The sequence below is a fragment of the Osmerus eperlanus genome, chromosome 3 (genome assembly GCF_963692335.1).
Source record: "Osmerus eperlanus chromosome 3, fOsmEpe2.1, whole genome shotgun sequence".
Taxonomy (NCBI): Eukaryota; Metazoa; Chordata; class Actinopteri; order Osmeriformes; family Osmeridae; genus Osmerus; species Osmerus eperlanus.
Window position 1 is genome coordinate 11478342 of NC_085020.1, and position 15062 is coordinate 11493403.

Here is a 15062-nt window from a genome sequence, read left to right on the forward strand (position 1 = left end):
CTGGGATTTCTCTCCACCCTTCTTCATCCCTCCATTCTGTCTCCTCAGAGAGCCGCCTCCATGAGTGTGCTGCTGGTGGAGGCCTTCTACGGAGGCTCCCACAGGCAGCTGTGTGACCTGCTCCGGGGGGGGCTGGAAGGATGCGTGGCCTACACTCTGCCTGCTAAGAAGTGGCACTGGAGGGCCCGCACGGCAGCCTTGTTCTTCATGGAGGCCATCCCTCCCAGCCCCTCATACAGGTATTGTCAACCAAGCGGGCCAGGATCAAAGCCATCTGATACGCGTCTACTCAATCAATCAAATGTAAAATGAGAGAATCAATGAATGTCAGCACGGTGTTCACCAAGTTTTTGATTGGGAGAGGCTGGCAGAGAGAGACTTGCAGAGAGACTGGAAGACAGGCTAGCAGAGAGACTCATTAAAGAGACTACCAGATATATTAAGGATACAGTAAAAGCTAGTAATCTGACAGTTAGGCCTTGATACACCAACTAGACCTTTTAGAAAGCATGTAGATACAAGATACTACATTTCTAGAATTTAGATAGTAAATCAGCCCACTGGTGTGGCTGCCCACCCACATATGTAACACACACACACAGACACACACACACACACACTTGCTGCTAGATATCAGGTTTCCGTGTCAACCCACCTACTTGTCTGCTTTTGATCCCTCTCGGCATTTGAAAGGCGGCCGCGCGGCGGTGCCAGCATGAGAGGCAGTGTGGAGGCAGAGGAGGGAGCTGAGAGGCAGTGTGGAGGCAGAGGTGGAATCTGAGAGGCAGTGTGGAGGTAGAGCAGGGAGCTGAGAGGCAGTGTGGACGCAGAGGAGGGAGCTGAGAAGCAGGGAGCTGAGAGGCAGTGTGGAGGCAGAGTGAGCAGAGAGCTGACTCATACAGTAGAGCTCAACTCCTGATTCTAAAGGTCAAACAGAAGACAGGTACCGCATTGAAACTGCTAGTGCTAAGGTAGATACAGTAAGTAGGGACACACGCCAGCGCTGGAGGCTGGAGCCTCGTGTATTGCCGTATAAGGGATTGCAGTATTGATTTCAGTGTCAGATGATGAGGGATAAACCGGTTGAACTGTTTCAGTAAGACATCTCTATTCTTTAACACGTGACACTGTCCTATAGCTCCCCATTCCACTTTTATCTTTATTTATTTGAGTGGTTTCCGTAAACATCTCGGATGTGGATGTTTTAAAATCAGCAATCCTCCCTGCGCAGTATGAGGTCAGATATGGACATACAGAGGATCTAAGTTCCTCAGATATTCACGTACGGAGGTAAAGCCTGTGTGATTCAGCTTGCACTGCGTATAACAAGCGCTGCAGGTCCCGCCGTTTAATTCCTAACTACACAGGAAGTCCCTCTGGACTGGTCTTGGCTGGAAAAAAAGGTAAAAATAGAGAAGTCTCATCTGGTTTGAGTCAGAGGCTCGCATTAGCAAGGAGTTTAGGGGGTGAGGGTGATTTCTGTTACACGCAGTCTTAGGCCTCTTCTTAGGTTTGATGGAAGGTCTGAACAGGGCCAGGAAACTGGGCTAATCCCAGGTCTGGAGGGGAAGGGGGGGGGGGGGGGGACGCCTGCTCAGTGATGGCTCGTGGACTCGCCACATCAAAGAGACTCGCTCGTGGGTAAGAAACTGAAAGGGAGGAAGAGAGAGGAGGAGAGGAGGGGACTGGCTGACTGGTGAAGGGATGAGCCAAGACGAAGTGGAGGAATAGAGGGACAGGGTCACTTAGGGAGATGCAGCGCTTCAAAGACTTGTTTCTCCAGCACGCAAGGTTGGCTAGAGGCTACAGTAGAGATAGATGGTGGTGATACAGTATAGACACAGAGAGATGATGGCGATACAGAACAGAGAGATGGTGGTGATACCGTATAGACACAGAGAGAATATCCCGTGAATGATGTTCCTTATTTTACCTGCCTTGGTCTCCAGATAACTCAGAGATTGGGTGACATGGGACTTCCCTGTCACATGTACCCCTTAGATGGACGAGGAAAATAAACACTTAACGGTTGGCATTGGCAGCCATATTTAAGTATGGCCCTGCTAAATGGGGAGTTATGTCACTCCTCTGGGTGCATGCTGGTGAGGTATGAAGGTATTATTAGCGGGTTGAAACTCACCGCTAACCCTCCACCCCTCCGCTCTGCTTTCCCAGGGTGCTGTTCACCTCCTCCGTCCTCAACCTGGCTGAGCTGGTGGCCTTGAGGCCCGACCTGGCTCGCCTCAAAAAGGTTCTCTACTTCCACGAGAACCAGCTGGTCTACCCCGTCCGCAAGACCCAGGAGAGAGACTTCCAGTATGGCTACAACCAGGTCCTGTCATGGTAAACGCTGCCTTCCACAGCAGTCTGGATCCACTGGGTCCAGTGTTATGTTAGCGGGACGGACAACGTTGAGCAGCACAATCGGAACATGAGCGAAGCTTCAGCACAGAGCACGAGTAAACAATGACAAGCAATAACAATTAAGAAGACGCACAATTACTCTGTTTGTTGCATCGGGGAATAAAAGACGCGTACTACTCAACTGTAATAGTTTGTCTTAATGAGCATGTCAGGGCGCACATGATTGGTTAATTACCGCGACCCAACATGATGCTCTCTGGTTAATTGAAGTCAGTTTTGTCGAGAGACAGCCTCGCCATTAATCAGAAGGCTAAACGGTAAAGAGAGGCACTCGAAAGAAAACTGATTGTTGTTGATCTGCATAGGGCAACACGTCAATAACTCTGCTGAGCCATGCCCACTCCATCTACTTTAACATCATTAACCCAGTCAAATATGGCAGCATTAAATAATACGCTACTCAAAGAGAATGGATCATTAGGAGAGCTTTGATTGGATTGAAGCCAGATTGCTTTGCTAATTTGAATTATAATGCGCAGGCCTTTTTCTTCTAATGAAAGAGAATGGGGCTTCATTTAGGAGTCCTGGAGATCAAGGGATGAAGAAACGATAGTTGCTGCTGTTTCACTTTTCATGCATGGCGGAGAGAGCAGAGAGAATGTGCTATCTCTGACGGTCCTCCCGTTTCCTTCCTCCTCCTCCTCCTCCTCCTCTCACCCAGCTTGGTGGCAGATGTGGTGGCGTTCAACTCCTCTTTCAACATGGAGTCCTTCCTGTCCTCCATCTCATCCTTCATGAGGAGGATTCCCGACCACAGGCCCAGAGATCTAGCCTCGCTCATACGACCAAAGTGTCGGGTCCTCTACTTCCCTCTCCAACTCCCGGACGTCACCAGGTCAGTGGACTCATCCTTGGCTCCAGTCGTTTGCCTTCCAGGGATGGACCGGGCTGCTGATTACAGCAGGCGCAGAGGAGGGAGGAGGGCCAGCCTGTTAATCCAGCTTCAGGAGCATGGTTAATGGCAGAGTTGTGTAAGAAACCCAGATTAGAAGTGACAGAGGTTTAATATCCTGTCGTTGGGGCCTATCACTCTCTTACATAGGCCGTACTGGAACACTGATTTGTTTAGCAATCTGGGAGTGTTTGTGTGTTTGGGTGGGTGTGCGTGTGTGTTGGTGGGAGATTGTCTGAAGTGACAAGATTAATCTGGTTCATGTTCATCCTGAAAGCTAATTTTAAGTGCTTGATCTGTCAAACACTTTCATTGCTTTTTCTATCCTGTACAGTTTAAAAGGGACAACTTTGTGGTCATCAAAAAAGTGCTTTTTGATTTTATTTCAACAAGATTGACTTTTAGCAGTTTGACCCATCATCTCTACCAGGTTCATGAGATGAAACACAGAGGTGAAACTACATTAGTCAGTTTTAAGTCTATATTTGCTTCACTTGATACTTCTGGGAGTTTGTATTGCTCACTAGAAGTTGTGTACCTCAGAACAGAACAAGCCAGTCAGAACCTATTCATGCTGAATCGATTGGTTCCATGTCCTTCTTTATAAGATGCAGTCCCGGGTCATTGAAGAGGGGTTGTGCTTTTTTATTGCTGCGTTCCAAAACAATGCTCAGTGAAACGGGCCAAACCAGCGATTCTACAGAGAGGCTCTGGTTTGGATTAGAGCTCAAATTAACAGCAGCCACCTCTTCACATGAAAGCAACAACACAGTTTAGAATAAATCTATGAATGTCAACAGAGCAAGCATGCTCAGATTGAAACAGATTAGTGTTGTTGGCCTCTCAGGTGGGAATATCTTCCAAATAAAAAGTGTGAAAGTCGGTTCAGATCTGCCTCCCAGACGACACAGCTGCTGGGTTTTATGATATCGCATTTTAAGGAAAACCATAATGGCTGTACTTTCATGGGGGCGCATGGCATTTATTGAATTGAAATTCATAAACATATGATGCAGTTTTTGAGCAATTTTTGCTGCTTTCTTTCAAGCCCTGCCATTCTCAGGGGTGACTGAACACAGCGGGGAGATGAAAGGAGCCCTGTCACTCACCCAAGTGCACACACTGTTCTGAGCACACTCTTGAGGCACATTATAGCTAATTATTAAGACCCAGTCCCCCTGAGGAGATCCCTGGCCAGGAAACGTATGTGTGCGGCTTGCGATACTGTGTATGAATGTGCGTTATGATTGTATGCGCGTGTGTAGGTGTGTGCACGCACGTGTATGTATTACGAGTGTGTGTGTGTGTGTGTGTGTGTGAGAGAGAGGGAGTTGAGTTGTGTGACCCTGCCTCCAGTAATGGTGTCAAATCTTTACTTTATGGCCTCCCTAGTCAAACTTGTGTGTTTGGTGACATGAGTCATACATGTTCAGCACCACACAGTGAGGGCTTGAGAATAACATATCATGAACATGATACATGGTATCATATAAATGATACAGATAACAATCTGGATGCATGCCTATATTTGTAGAATAAAGAGAGGGATTCAAATATTTTACTTAAGTGTATTTGAGAAAGAAATGTGTGTTTGTTTAATTATCCTTTAATTCTGTGTGTGTGTGTGTGTGTGTGTGTGGGTGGGGGGGGGGGGGGTGCAATCGTGCATGAATGCATGTTTGCACAAGAGTGTGTGTGTGTTTATGTGGACCCCTGCATGTTTTCCTGTGCATCCGCTTGGCTAAGACCCAGAGAAAGTGAGCGGGCGAGGCTGACGCAGGCCTCTCGCCCAGAGGGTTCTCAGCTCATTTTCAGACGGTCATTTGCCTGATCCAAAGCAAGCTCACAGAGTGTAAGTAAGTGATTATATGCATGGCCGACGATCCCTCAACATGCCTGTGGTCTCATCCCAAACACGGTTAGTCCAGCTCTCTGGAAATATAAAACGCTCAGAGAAACAAATGAGGGAGAAATACCAGATTATTTTTCTGCATAGGTGTTTTGATGTCTCCCGCTCTCTTTTCTCCCTCTCTCTGCCTTCCCCCCTCTCTCTCTTCGCCATCTTTCTCTTCCTCCCCCTTCTTTCTCTTCCTCTCCATTCTCTAGTCCTCAATGCATTTCTTTCTTTCTCTGTGTTTCTCTCTCTTTTTAAAATATTCCTGGTCAGTCTTTCAAATTGACCGGGGGAGTTTTGTGGCGTTGCGAGTCCCCCCCCCCGCCCAGAAAAAAAACCTGCAACCTTTTTTGTGTGTGTGGAGGAACTCTGGTGGGTTCCTTAAAGCAGAGAAGAAGGCTCTTTGTGGTTGGTGTGTTTGCAGGACTCATCTATCAATCTGCCTTTTGATGGGAGGACTTTTGTAATTTAATAGTGATTGACCTGAGCCGGCAGAAACCTGCGGTGGTGGACAAAGCCTCCACATTTATCATGGCGGAGCGGCGGGATGCTGACTTTGTTTCGAATGTCGTCAGCGGGCTGGTGCGGCGCGTCTGGGTGGGGCGCGCCCAGGGTGCTAATCAGATCAACACGGACCACCACGTGATCAGCAGGTGTCGTCTTGGACAGCTTGGCCCCCCACAGCTGTTTCTACCTCTATTCTCTCTCTTCATGTCTTTGTGGAGCTTGTCAGGCCTTGTGGGGTTGTTCCCTAGCTGAGGCCAGCACAGTCAGGTGTTGGGAGCAGGGGTTCATTCGATTATGCCTTGATTAGTGTTTTGTTCAATTGTTTTGCGAGAATTTTAGATGTGGCCTGTAGAAAGGGGGTAGCTTTGATCCTGTAGCGGTTGTTCAACAGACAAACGTCTCCATTGTTGCCATCAGTTTCTAAGAGAATCCCCCCCCCCTCTCTTCACGGTTGCTTTCTTCCTTGGAGAGAGATATGAATGCAGGTTTGCAGCCCAACTTGAAAGAGTTGCACATACTTGGACCTCCGCATTGATGGCCGTTTTTCATTAAGCTCTTTAACTGGCTGCAGATAACTGAAGCTACTTTTAAGTTGATTGGTAAAAGGTTCCCTCTTTGGCTGAGTTTAAAAGCCATTGATGTGGCTCCTTGTGAAGTCTTCAGACTGCTCTGCTCAGGTCTCGTTTGATTGGCCCCTGGAATGACTCTTCTGGGAGCAGATGGCAGGATATCCTGTGTGAGACTCTGCTGTTTGAGACTTTATCCTTGGGCTGCTCTTGCAAGCCTAAATGCAAGTGGACGTCTTCTTGCAACCAACTGAAGATGCTGAACTAGAGTGGTAAAATAAGATATTTGAGATCATTCGATTTCATTTTGAGGGATAACATTAGTTTTTTGTGTGGCCTATGTAGGTCTCTTCATGTTCACTAGAGGCTGAACACTGGGCCATTTCCCGTGCTTTGGGTGAATAGATCTGTTGAGAACAAGAGCTGACCTGGTTTGAATTGGTTTTGCATTTGTGTCTAAAGAGATTGTTGTATCAGCCACCCCACAAAGTGAACCTAGCAGGAAGAAGCAGCCCTGAGGCTCTAGAAGGTTCTCCAGATTATGGACATCAGAAGGCGTTGCTTGCCACGTGCCTTAGTGAGTCTGTTTTGCCGTGGGACTGTGTGAACTAATTGGAAACATTAACGCGATGGAGCAAAAGGAATTTGTAACACAAAGCTATGTCTATGTCTATCCGACAGAGGAGAGAGGGAGAGAAAGTGAAAGGGGGGAGAAACAAAGAGAGACAGGTATTACACAGATGTACTGTATCATTTTTGATTTCTTGAGTATCACTATTTAATATGGTTTATTTAAAGGTTCCATATGCTAAGTACAATGAGCATAAGTCATTTAGGACATGTCAGATTAACATTTTGCATTTAACCACATTTGTATTCATTTTTATTTCTTTATCAAAGCTATACCAGAAAGACCTGGCCAGAAAAAATATACATTCATTGCTGTTTTATCCTGAGTAGGGTGAATTTTGGCCTTGATTACAGTCGAGATCCTGTGGTTGACTTCAGATCTCAGCGCACGGACTGGATTTAAACTGCAAAAGGATCCCTGATATTTATCCTCCTGTTAACCCGCATTTACGATCTAGAAGCAAATCGATCTTGAGTCGGTGATTGCAGATCTGGCGTGCACGCCGTCTAAAATCTCTAATCTCTGCAGCCACACCGCTAAAGTGGGACGAGGCAACGGACGCATCTACTTCTCAAAGCTGTGACCTAGCCAGTCCTGCGTGTGTGAGTGTGTGTGCGTGTGTGTGTTGGGGGCTCAGCATCCCAAGCCTCTCAACTTCACACAAGCTGATAGTCATTGTCCCAGTCTCTTTAATTAATGTCACTTCCACCCAAAGTCCCCCTGAGATGAGGAGGAAGATGAGCAGGAAGAGGGATAGAAAGGGGATAAGATGACCTGATACTCTGACAGTCTCAGGGGGTGGCGTAGAGGGGGATGTAGAGGAGGAGGTGTGGAGGGGGTTGAAGAGGAGGAGGTGAGGAGGGGGTAAGAGAGGAGGAGGTTTGGAGGGGGTAGGAGAGGAGGAGGTGAGGAGGGGGTAGAAGAGGAGGAGGTGTGGAGGGGGTTGAAGAGGAGGAGGTGTGGAGGGGGTAGGAGAGGAGGAGGTGAGGAGGGGGTAGGAGAGGAGGAGGTGTGGAGGGGGTAGGAGAGGAGGAGGTGAGGAGGGGGTAGGAGAGGAGGAGGTGAGGAGGGGGTAGGAGAGGAGGAGGGGTGGAGGGGGTAGGAGAAGAGGAGGTGAGGAGGGGGTAGGAGTGGAGGAGGGGTGGAGGGGGTAGTAGAGGAGGACAGGAGGAGAAAGAAGATAAAGAGCAGAGAGATATTAAGATAGCTGAGGGTTAAGGATGGGGGGGGTGGTGTCCTTCATCAGGGCTTCATCCAGGCTCATCATGATAAGAACAGCTGTCTGCCACCTTTTTCTACATGATTACTTAACACCTCTTTCCTCCAATCACAGCCTGTCTCTGTGTCAGGGTCTGGTCTTCTGCTCCTAGTTCATGACACATGCATCTGAGCGTGTGCAAACTGTGCGACGTAGGACTGGCTAGAAAGGCTGACGACGATTGAAACTAGAGGTGCAGTAGTGCCTGGGATGGACTCAGACTCGGGTGCCAAGAACAACCACAATTGAGTCCATATGGCGCTTTGAAGTTGAGGAGAGTAACCGTGATCAATAGGAACGAATTAAGGATCAAACCATCCATTGGTGATTTGTCCTTAATACCAAACTTGAGCTAACACACACTGGCATCTGTTCAGCCATGACATAATCAAGAAAAACGAGTGTTTTCAAAACAGTGCTACACTAATCCCAGTGCTGCTGGGGTTTTTACACACACTGAGGGAGCAGAAAGAGAAATCTGCTTTACGTTTTTATTTGTCTTCTCATCCGGCGCAGCTACATTTTGTGTTGCATCGTCATTCTCGGCAAGAAAATGAATAAAATGTTTGACTGCCACAGTGATCCCTTGGATTAAATGGAGACGTAGCATTACTGGCTGTGACGAAGCCTGTTAACTCTGACCAGTCATGCAAGCTCTAACATGGAAGTGAGAATACAAACAAGTAACGTGATTGAGTGTTTATGAAGTTTGACACAAGCTGGTGTTCTAGTCTTTGTCGACGGTACAGTACCAATCTCACTTGTGAAGTGGCTTCAATATATGAAATCTAATGAGATTATTTATCCTTCAGCTAGGATGTTTGAGTGCATTTTTCTCAGTATTGACCTGCAGGTCATCGGGTCATGTTCTCTGCGTGCCCCCCCGTTCATCCCCACTAACACGTTTCCCAGCTTGCTGTTGGTCCCATCCCTGTTGTTGTTCTGTAGTAAATCCCGTCCTTACATGGGGATTGTCCCGTGCCGGCTCAACCTGGATGCTACCCAGGCAGGGGACAGGTTATTGGGTGTTTCAGGGTATTACCCCTCCCGTCAGCAGATGCCAGGGCTTCTGTGGCTCCTGCTGTAATCTGCTCTCTCCTGATGTCCCGCCTCGCCAGCCATATGCACATTACGTCATTTCAGAGTTTTTCCTGTTACTGCCACAGAAATTGGTGGGGGGGGGAGGGGGGTGGTAAAAAAGGACAGCGTTTGATCAGATATTCCTCTTGGCGGGGGTGCGAGGCAGGGGTGTCCTGCTCAGGCCTTCTCAGCACTGCGGGCCAAGCAGTCGAGTCCCCCCCCCCCCCCCCCCCCCCTTTCCCTCTGAATATCCATCAGCGCGCTGCTCTGCTCCCGGGGGGCTGTGGGCCGCGGCCTGGGATGGGATGGCCGCGCCACGGAGACAACGCCACAGACATCCGGGAGACTGGATGAGCTCCTGGCGCAGGGTTCAGACGGTAATGACTGTAATGTCGATGCTAATGTGTTTTAATGACCTGCTCGGACCACACCGCTGAGCCCCTCTCCTCTCCACTCCAGCCCCTGCTCAGAGCTCCGTCAGCTGGGTGGATGGCAGGATGAGGCTGATGAGATGGCTGTGGAGCTCTCCTGCCCTCGGGGTCGCTAACCTAGCTGCCAAACCTTTGGATGAGGTCCGTTATTCTGACCTAACTAGTCAAGTCAAGCCTCCTGGGAGTTGAGGACCAGAGATTGTTCTAGAATTAGCCGTGGTGGACTGACCTGGAGAGCCCTGGGCGTCTCTACTGTGGTTCAGGATGCATGGTCAAAGTATGCATGTATACGTTCTGTCATGTTTTGCAAACATCGTTTACGAGATACTCTGTGTGTGTGTGTGTGTGTGTGTAGCTTTGTGGTCCTCGGGCAGATACTGTTGGAATGCACCTGTCCTCTTCAGGTACTGTGAGATATTCTGCCCCAGTCCTGTAGAGCTTAATCCCTTAGCACGACACACAAACAATACTCTGCTATCATTGAAGGTATCATGAATTCAAAAGCCCAAATATATCTCATCCATCTTTGTAAAACAAATATCAGCCTTCTCCACGAATGACAACACAGATGCAGGTCTGGTTGTACCTGCAGAAGTCTGACCCAGGTTTCAGCCTTGCAGCCTCTCCAGTTCGAGTCTCCCTGCCCTCCCCCCCAGGGCCAGCGTCCTCTGGGCCTCCTGATCACTGACGTTTTTCATTATCCAGTTGGAGAGACACTTGTGATTATTGCCAATAAAGGAAATTAGATCAAATGATTTTTGACTTTGACTCCCCTCTTCATCCTTTCAATTTTAATCAAATGCAGAGGTAAAGTCATCACCGAAATTGCTGTTGATTTATAAATAAGATAATTGTGTGGCATTCTCCCTAAGTACCTCTCTCTCTTTCTCTCTCTCTCATTCTGCTGGTAGACACCGTATCGTTTTTATTGCCCCTAGTCAAAACCTCTTCATCCAATTTTTGAAATGGCTTATTGAATGAAGCTCTCCCAGGGGCTGGCAGCACAGCACCATTGGTCATAGCTAACCACAAGCCCCTGCTTGTCAGCCCCCCCCCATCACCCACCACCACCCCACAGAGACACAGCACAGACAGCCCCCTGTCCAGACCTGCTGTGTAACAGATCCATCTCCCCCCCACACATCTACTCATCCGCCCAGGCACTTTCATCGATGGCTTGTCAAGGTGATGTCCGGCTGCCTGGATGCCAGGCCACGCCTTTACAAATGACCTCATGGATTGTAATAATGCGAGTGCTTATTAGAAGGGGTAACATTGTCCTTCCGTCCACTGTGCTGTTCCCTTTCCCGTTTCTTCATGCGCATGCCTGAACACCTCAGGCAGTGTTATTGTGCCTGCTTCTCTCTGCAATGGGCTGTGTTGTATGAATGATCCAAACGAACTTTTTAGGGCAGTTATTAAAGAATGGACTTTTTTCGCCTAACGTGCGACACATTTGAATTGGGTGTGTGATATATCTTTTAGTACCACTCCCAGGGTTTGTTTTGCTTATGATGGCTTTTCCAGAGATGGAGAGGAGCTATAAACACCATTAACATCTTATGGTAACGATGCTAAATCTGTCAGCGTCCATTCGTCATGCCGTGATGTCAGTGCCCGCCACAAGCTTACTCTGGCGTCGGGATTGAGTGTTTTAACGGCCTTCCAATGGAACACGCTCCCATGTACTAACTCCCAATAGACGCTGGCTTCTCCGGTCGAAGGTTAAGTTCTATCTCTAAGGTCATGGCTGTGGGTGTTTTGTATTTGCAGGCTTTGGCAATTTGGCCTTAGTTGTGTGTGTGTGGGTGTGTGTGTGACTTCACCTCTATCCTTCTGACCTCTGAGGACATCCTAGGTCACCTGTTGACCTGTTTCTGATTGTCTCCATACGTCTGTTTGGCTGTGCGTCTGCAGGCTGAGGGTCTGCAGGCGGAGCCTGGTCACCAGACCAGAGGTCTAGGGAGATCCTCTCTGTCTCCCTCCCCAGCGATTGAGGCAAGGCTCCCGCCTTCATAAATTCACCCAGCCACGAACACCTCCCTCTGTGCCAGCGCGTCCAATGTGTTTCCCATTCCTCCGGCAATGACATCAGCATCTTTCCATGCTGGCTCTCGGCCTCCTCCTTCTCCAGCTCCTCGTCTCTCCTTCTCCAAAGAAAGCAGAGCGGCCGGGCCCAGCCTGGGGAACATCCGTTGGTGATGGGCCGACATCGATCCGTCTTGCGATGCAAACACGGGTCACAAGACCCGCGTTAGTGTGTGTATGTCTCTGTTTCTGTTGTGGTTGTGCTAGGTCTGTATTTAAACACTATCCAAAGACTATAACCAGATTGCTAACCATATACATATTCTTTGAAACGTCTATGTGATATTTGTACAATTGTTTTACTTTATACAGTATCAAATCGATATTCTGTGTGTTCTGTATGCTCTTCACACAGGCTCCTCCCTGAGCACAAGATTCTTTGCAGACTGAAGGAACCTCAGCAGAACGTCTCTTACACAAGTATCTCAGCAGAGGAACCGCTCTCTCTCCCCCCAGAGCCAGGCCAGGAGGTCGAGGCAGACCAGGGCCTCTGTGACCGGCGGGAAGCTGAGAAGGAGGAGGGGAGTGAAGGAGCAGAGGGTCAGGCCAGACCTCTCCATATTGTCTGGCCGCATAGGTGGTGAGTTGTGATTTGACATTATGAACTGAAGGATGAATACACGCACACATGTACTAGCACGCAAACATGGGTGGGTATACACACTCTCACGCAGACACAAGCACAAACACACACACAAATACAAAATACACACTAAAATGTTTTTAGACTAAAACATAAATTACTGTACGTTTTAGAGAACTTGTCTCAGAGGGAGTGTTAGGAGTTATAGCGTGATGACGCAGCATGTTCCCATATCAATATGCCACCAGGACAAGCACTGGAAGCAAACATGTTTCCACAACAACCTTGTTGTTGTTACCTTGCTGCTTTCTCTGTGTTTGGGGCCGCTGGCCATGTCACGGCGTGGCACGATGGAGAACAAAGCAGTCACGCACCCCGTAATGCAAAAACGATGTGCTGGAGCTTCTCCTGGGACTGGGAGAGACCTGAAGGGAGCTCTCGCACCGCAGCGCTGCCCCCCTCAGCCCCACCAGCGCTGCCCCCCTCCTACAGCGCTGCCCCGACAGCCCCACCAGCGCTGCCCCCCCTCTTATAGCGCTGCCCCCACAGCCCCACCAGCGCTGCCCCCCTCCTACAGCGCTGCCCCCCTCCTACAGCGCTGCCCCCCTCCTACAGCGCTGCCCCCACAGCCCCACCAGTGCTGCCCCCCTTCCTACAGCGCTGCCCCCCCTCTTATAGCGCTGCCCCCACAGCCCCACCAGTGCTGCCCCCCTCCTACAGCGCTGCCCCCCCTCCTACAGCGCTGCCCCCCCTCCTACAGCGCTGCCCCCACAGCCCAACCAGCGCTGCCCCCCTCCTACAGCGCTGCCCCCACAGCCCCACCAGTGCTGCCCCCCTCCTACAGCGCTGCCCCCCCTCCTACAGCGCTGCCCCCACAGCCCCACCAGTGCTGCCCCCCTCCTACAGCGCTGCCCCCACAGCCCCAAGAGCGCTGCCCCCGCTCCTACAGCGCTGCCCCCACAGCCCAACCAGCGCTGCCCCCGCTTCTACAGCGCTGCCCCCACAGCCCCACCGGCGCTGCCCCCCTCCTGCCCCTCCAGGAGTGTTGTTCGACAACACTCAGATGAGTAAACCAAGGTACTCTTATTGTGAAACCCTTAGAGTGGTGTGTTGATAGTTGATAGACTACCGTGAGTGTGTTTAGCTCTCGCTGGGAGATCTTCCTTGGAGGGTTTTCTATCCAGTGTGACGTAGTGGTGCAAGTTGTTTTAACGTTCTATGCCAGTCTCCGGAGAGCAAGCACCCTGTGATCTTCTGCAGTGTCTCCTGGCCGGTGTCACTGAGGACAGATTCACACATTCTTCTCCTGTCCGTCCGCCAGAGAAGCTCCGTTTCCTCACCAAAACATGTCCGTAAATCAGATTAACTACCGCAAAGACCACCAGAGCTGCTCGTCCTCGCTGGCGGCGGCGGCTGTGGTTCTCGTCGGTGCCCCCCCATCTCTGTGTTTGCTCTGGCTAGCTGTTTTTCACCTACTCTTATATCAGTAACAAAAGCACCCAGGGTGTAATCTCCTCTAAACTGAGCAAAACACAGATGGATTATCGCTCCCAACATCCAGGCTTCATAAACGCTGGCTTTATTCTGGGCTAAATTAGGATTTACCGATTGAGGGGCAAAGAGAAAGAGGGAGAGAGAGGATAGGTGGGAGCAAGAGTGAGGGCTAGATAATCTCCTCGATTGAAGCTGCTCGCAGTTTGTTTTATTTCCCTACTTCCTTTCTTCCCTCCATAGCTCCACACACACACACACAAACTCACACACACACCACACACACTCTGTCTCTCTCTGTCGCTCCATCTCTCCCAGGGGCTCACTAGTTTTTGTATCCTCATTCGCAGATTGTTAATCTGTGTGTGGCCTGGATCCCTGAGATTACAGGACTGTCTTATTGCAGGCACTGACCAGGGGGTGGAGGTGGGAATGGAGGGATGGAGGGATAAAGGGATGAGATCAGAGAGGGCCGCCAGTAGACAGATGTTTACAGGTAGGAGGATGGCCTCGTGCCACGGTACTGAGGATCAGAGAGAGAGAGAGAGAGAGAGAGAGAGAGAGAGAGAGAGAGAGAGAGAGAGACAGAGGGTGAGAGAGATGGAGGGAGGGAGAGAGAGAGAGAGTAGAGGTTAAATCTAGCAGAGGTTTAGCCTCTGACAGCTCAGGACACAGAGGTTGAGCGGGATCAGCTCCAGCTCTTACCTCAAGAGGATTGCAGCCCTGGGGTCTGTTGATTTGAAAATAACAAACAAAGCAATCAGGACTCACGTAGGCACACCGCTGTGAAGACGAGGAGAGGAGGAATAGGAGGGGTGTCTTAGACGGTGTCCTAGATGAGGTTAGGGATAAGGTAATGATTTGTATGCTGGAGTCAGATGGCTGAGCGGTGAGGGAGTCGGGCTAGTAATCTGAAGGTTGCCAGTTCGATTCCCGGTCATGCCAACTGACATTGTGTCCTTGGGCAAGGCACTTCACCCTACTTGCCTCGGGGGAATGTCCCTGTACTTACTGTAAGTCGCTCTGGATAAGAGCGTCTGCTAAATAACTAAATGTAAATGTATGCAGGGCACGCAGTGAGCAGTGAGTCTGACGCCACCCTCAGACTGATGACGTCATCAGCGGTTGTGATGTTTCTCCGTTTTTGTTAATCCGCTCGTAAGGCTGGCAAGTGGTCATTATTGACGCACACATTCATACACACGCACACACACTCA

At 49.7% G+C, this 15062-nt stretch overlaps 1 protein-coding gene across 1 annotated transcript in view; it reads left to right on the forward strand.

The window, feature by feature from the left end:
- gtdc1 (glycosyltransferase-like domain containing 1) overlaps positions 1–15062 on the forward strand; it is a 29962-nt gene that overhangs the window by 3770 nt on the left and 11130 nt on the right. The window contains exons 2-5 of the mRNA XM_062457251.1: positions 49–239; positions 2176–2343; positions 3086–3259; positions 12127–12351. Coding sequence (XP_062313235.1) covers positions 61–239; positions 2176–2343; positions 3086–3259; positions 12127–12351 — 746 coding nt within the window. The 5' untranslated portion in view covers positions 49–60. The remainder of the gene's footprint in view (positions 1–48; positions 240–2175; positions 2344–3085; positions 3260–12126; positions 12352–15062) is intronic.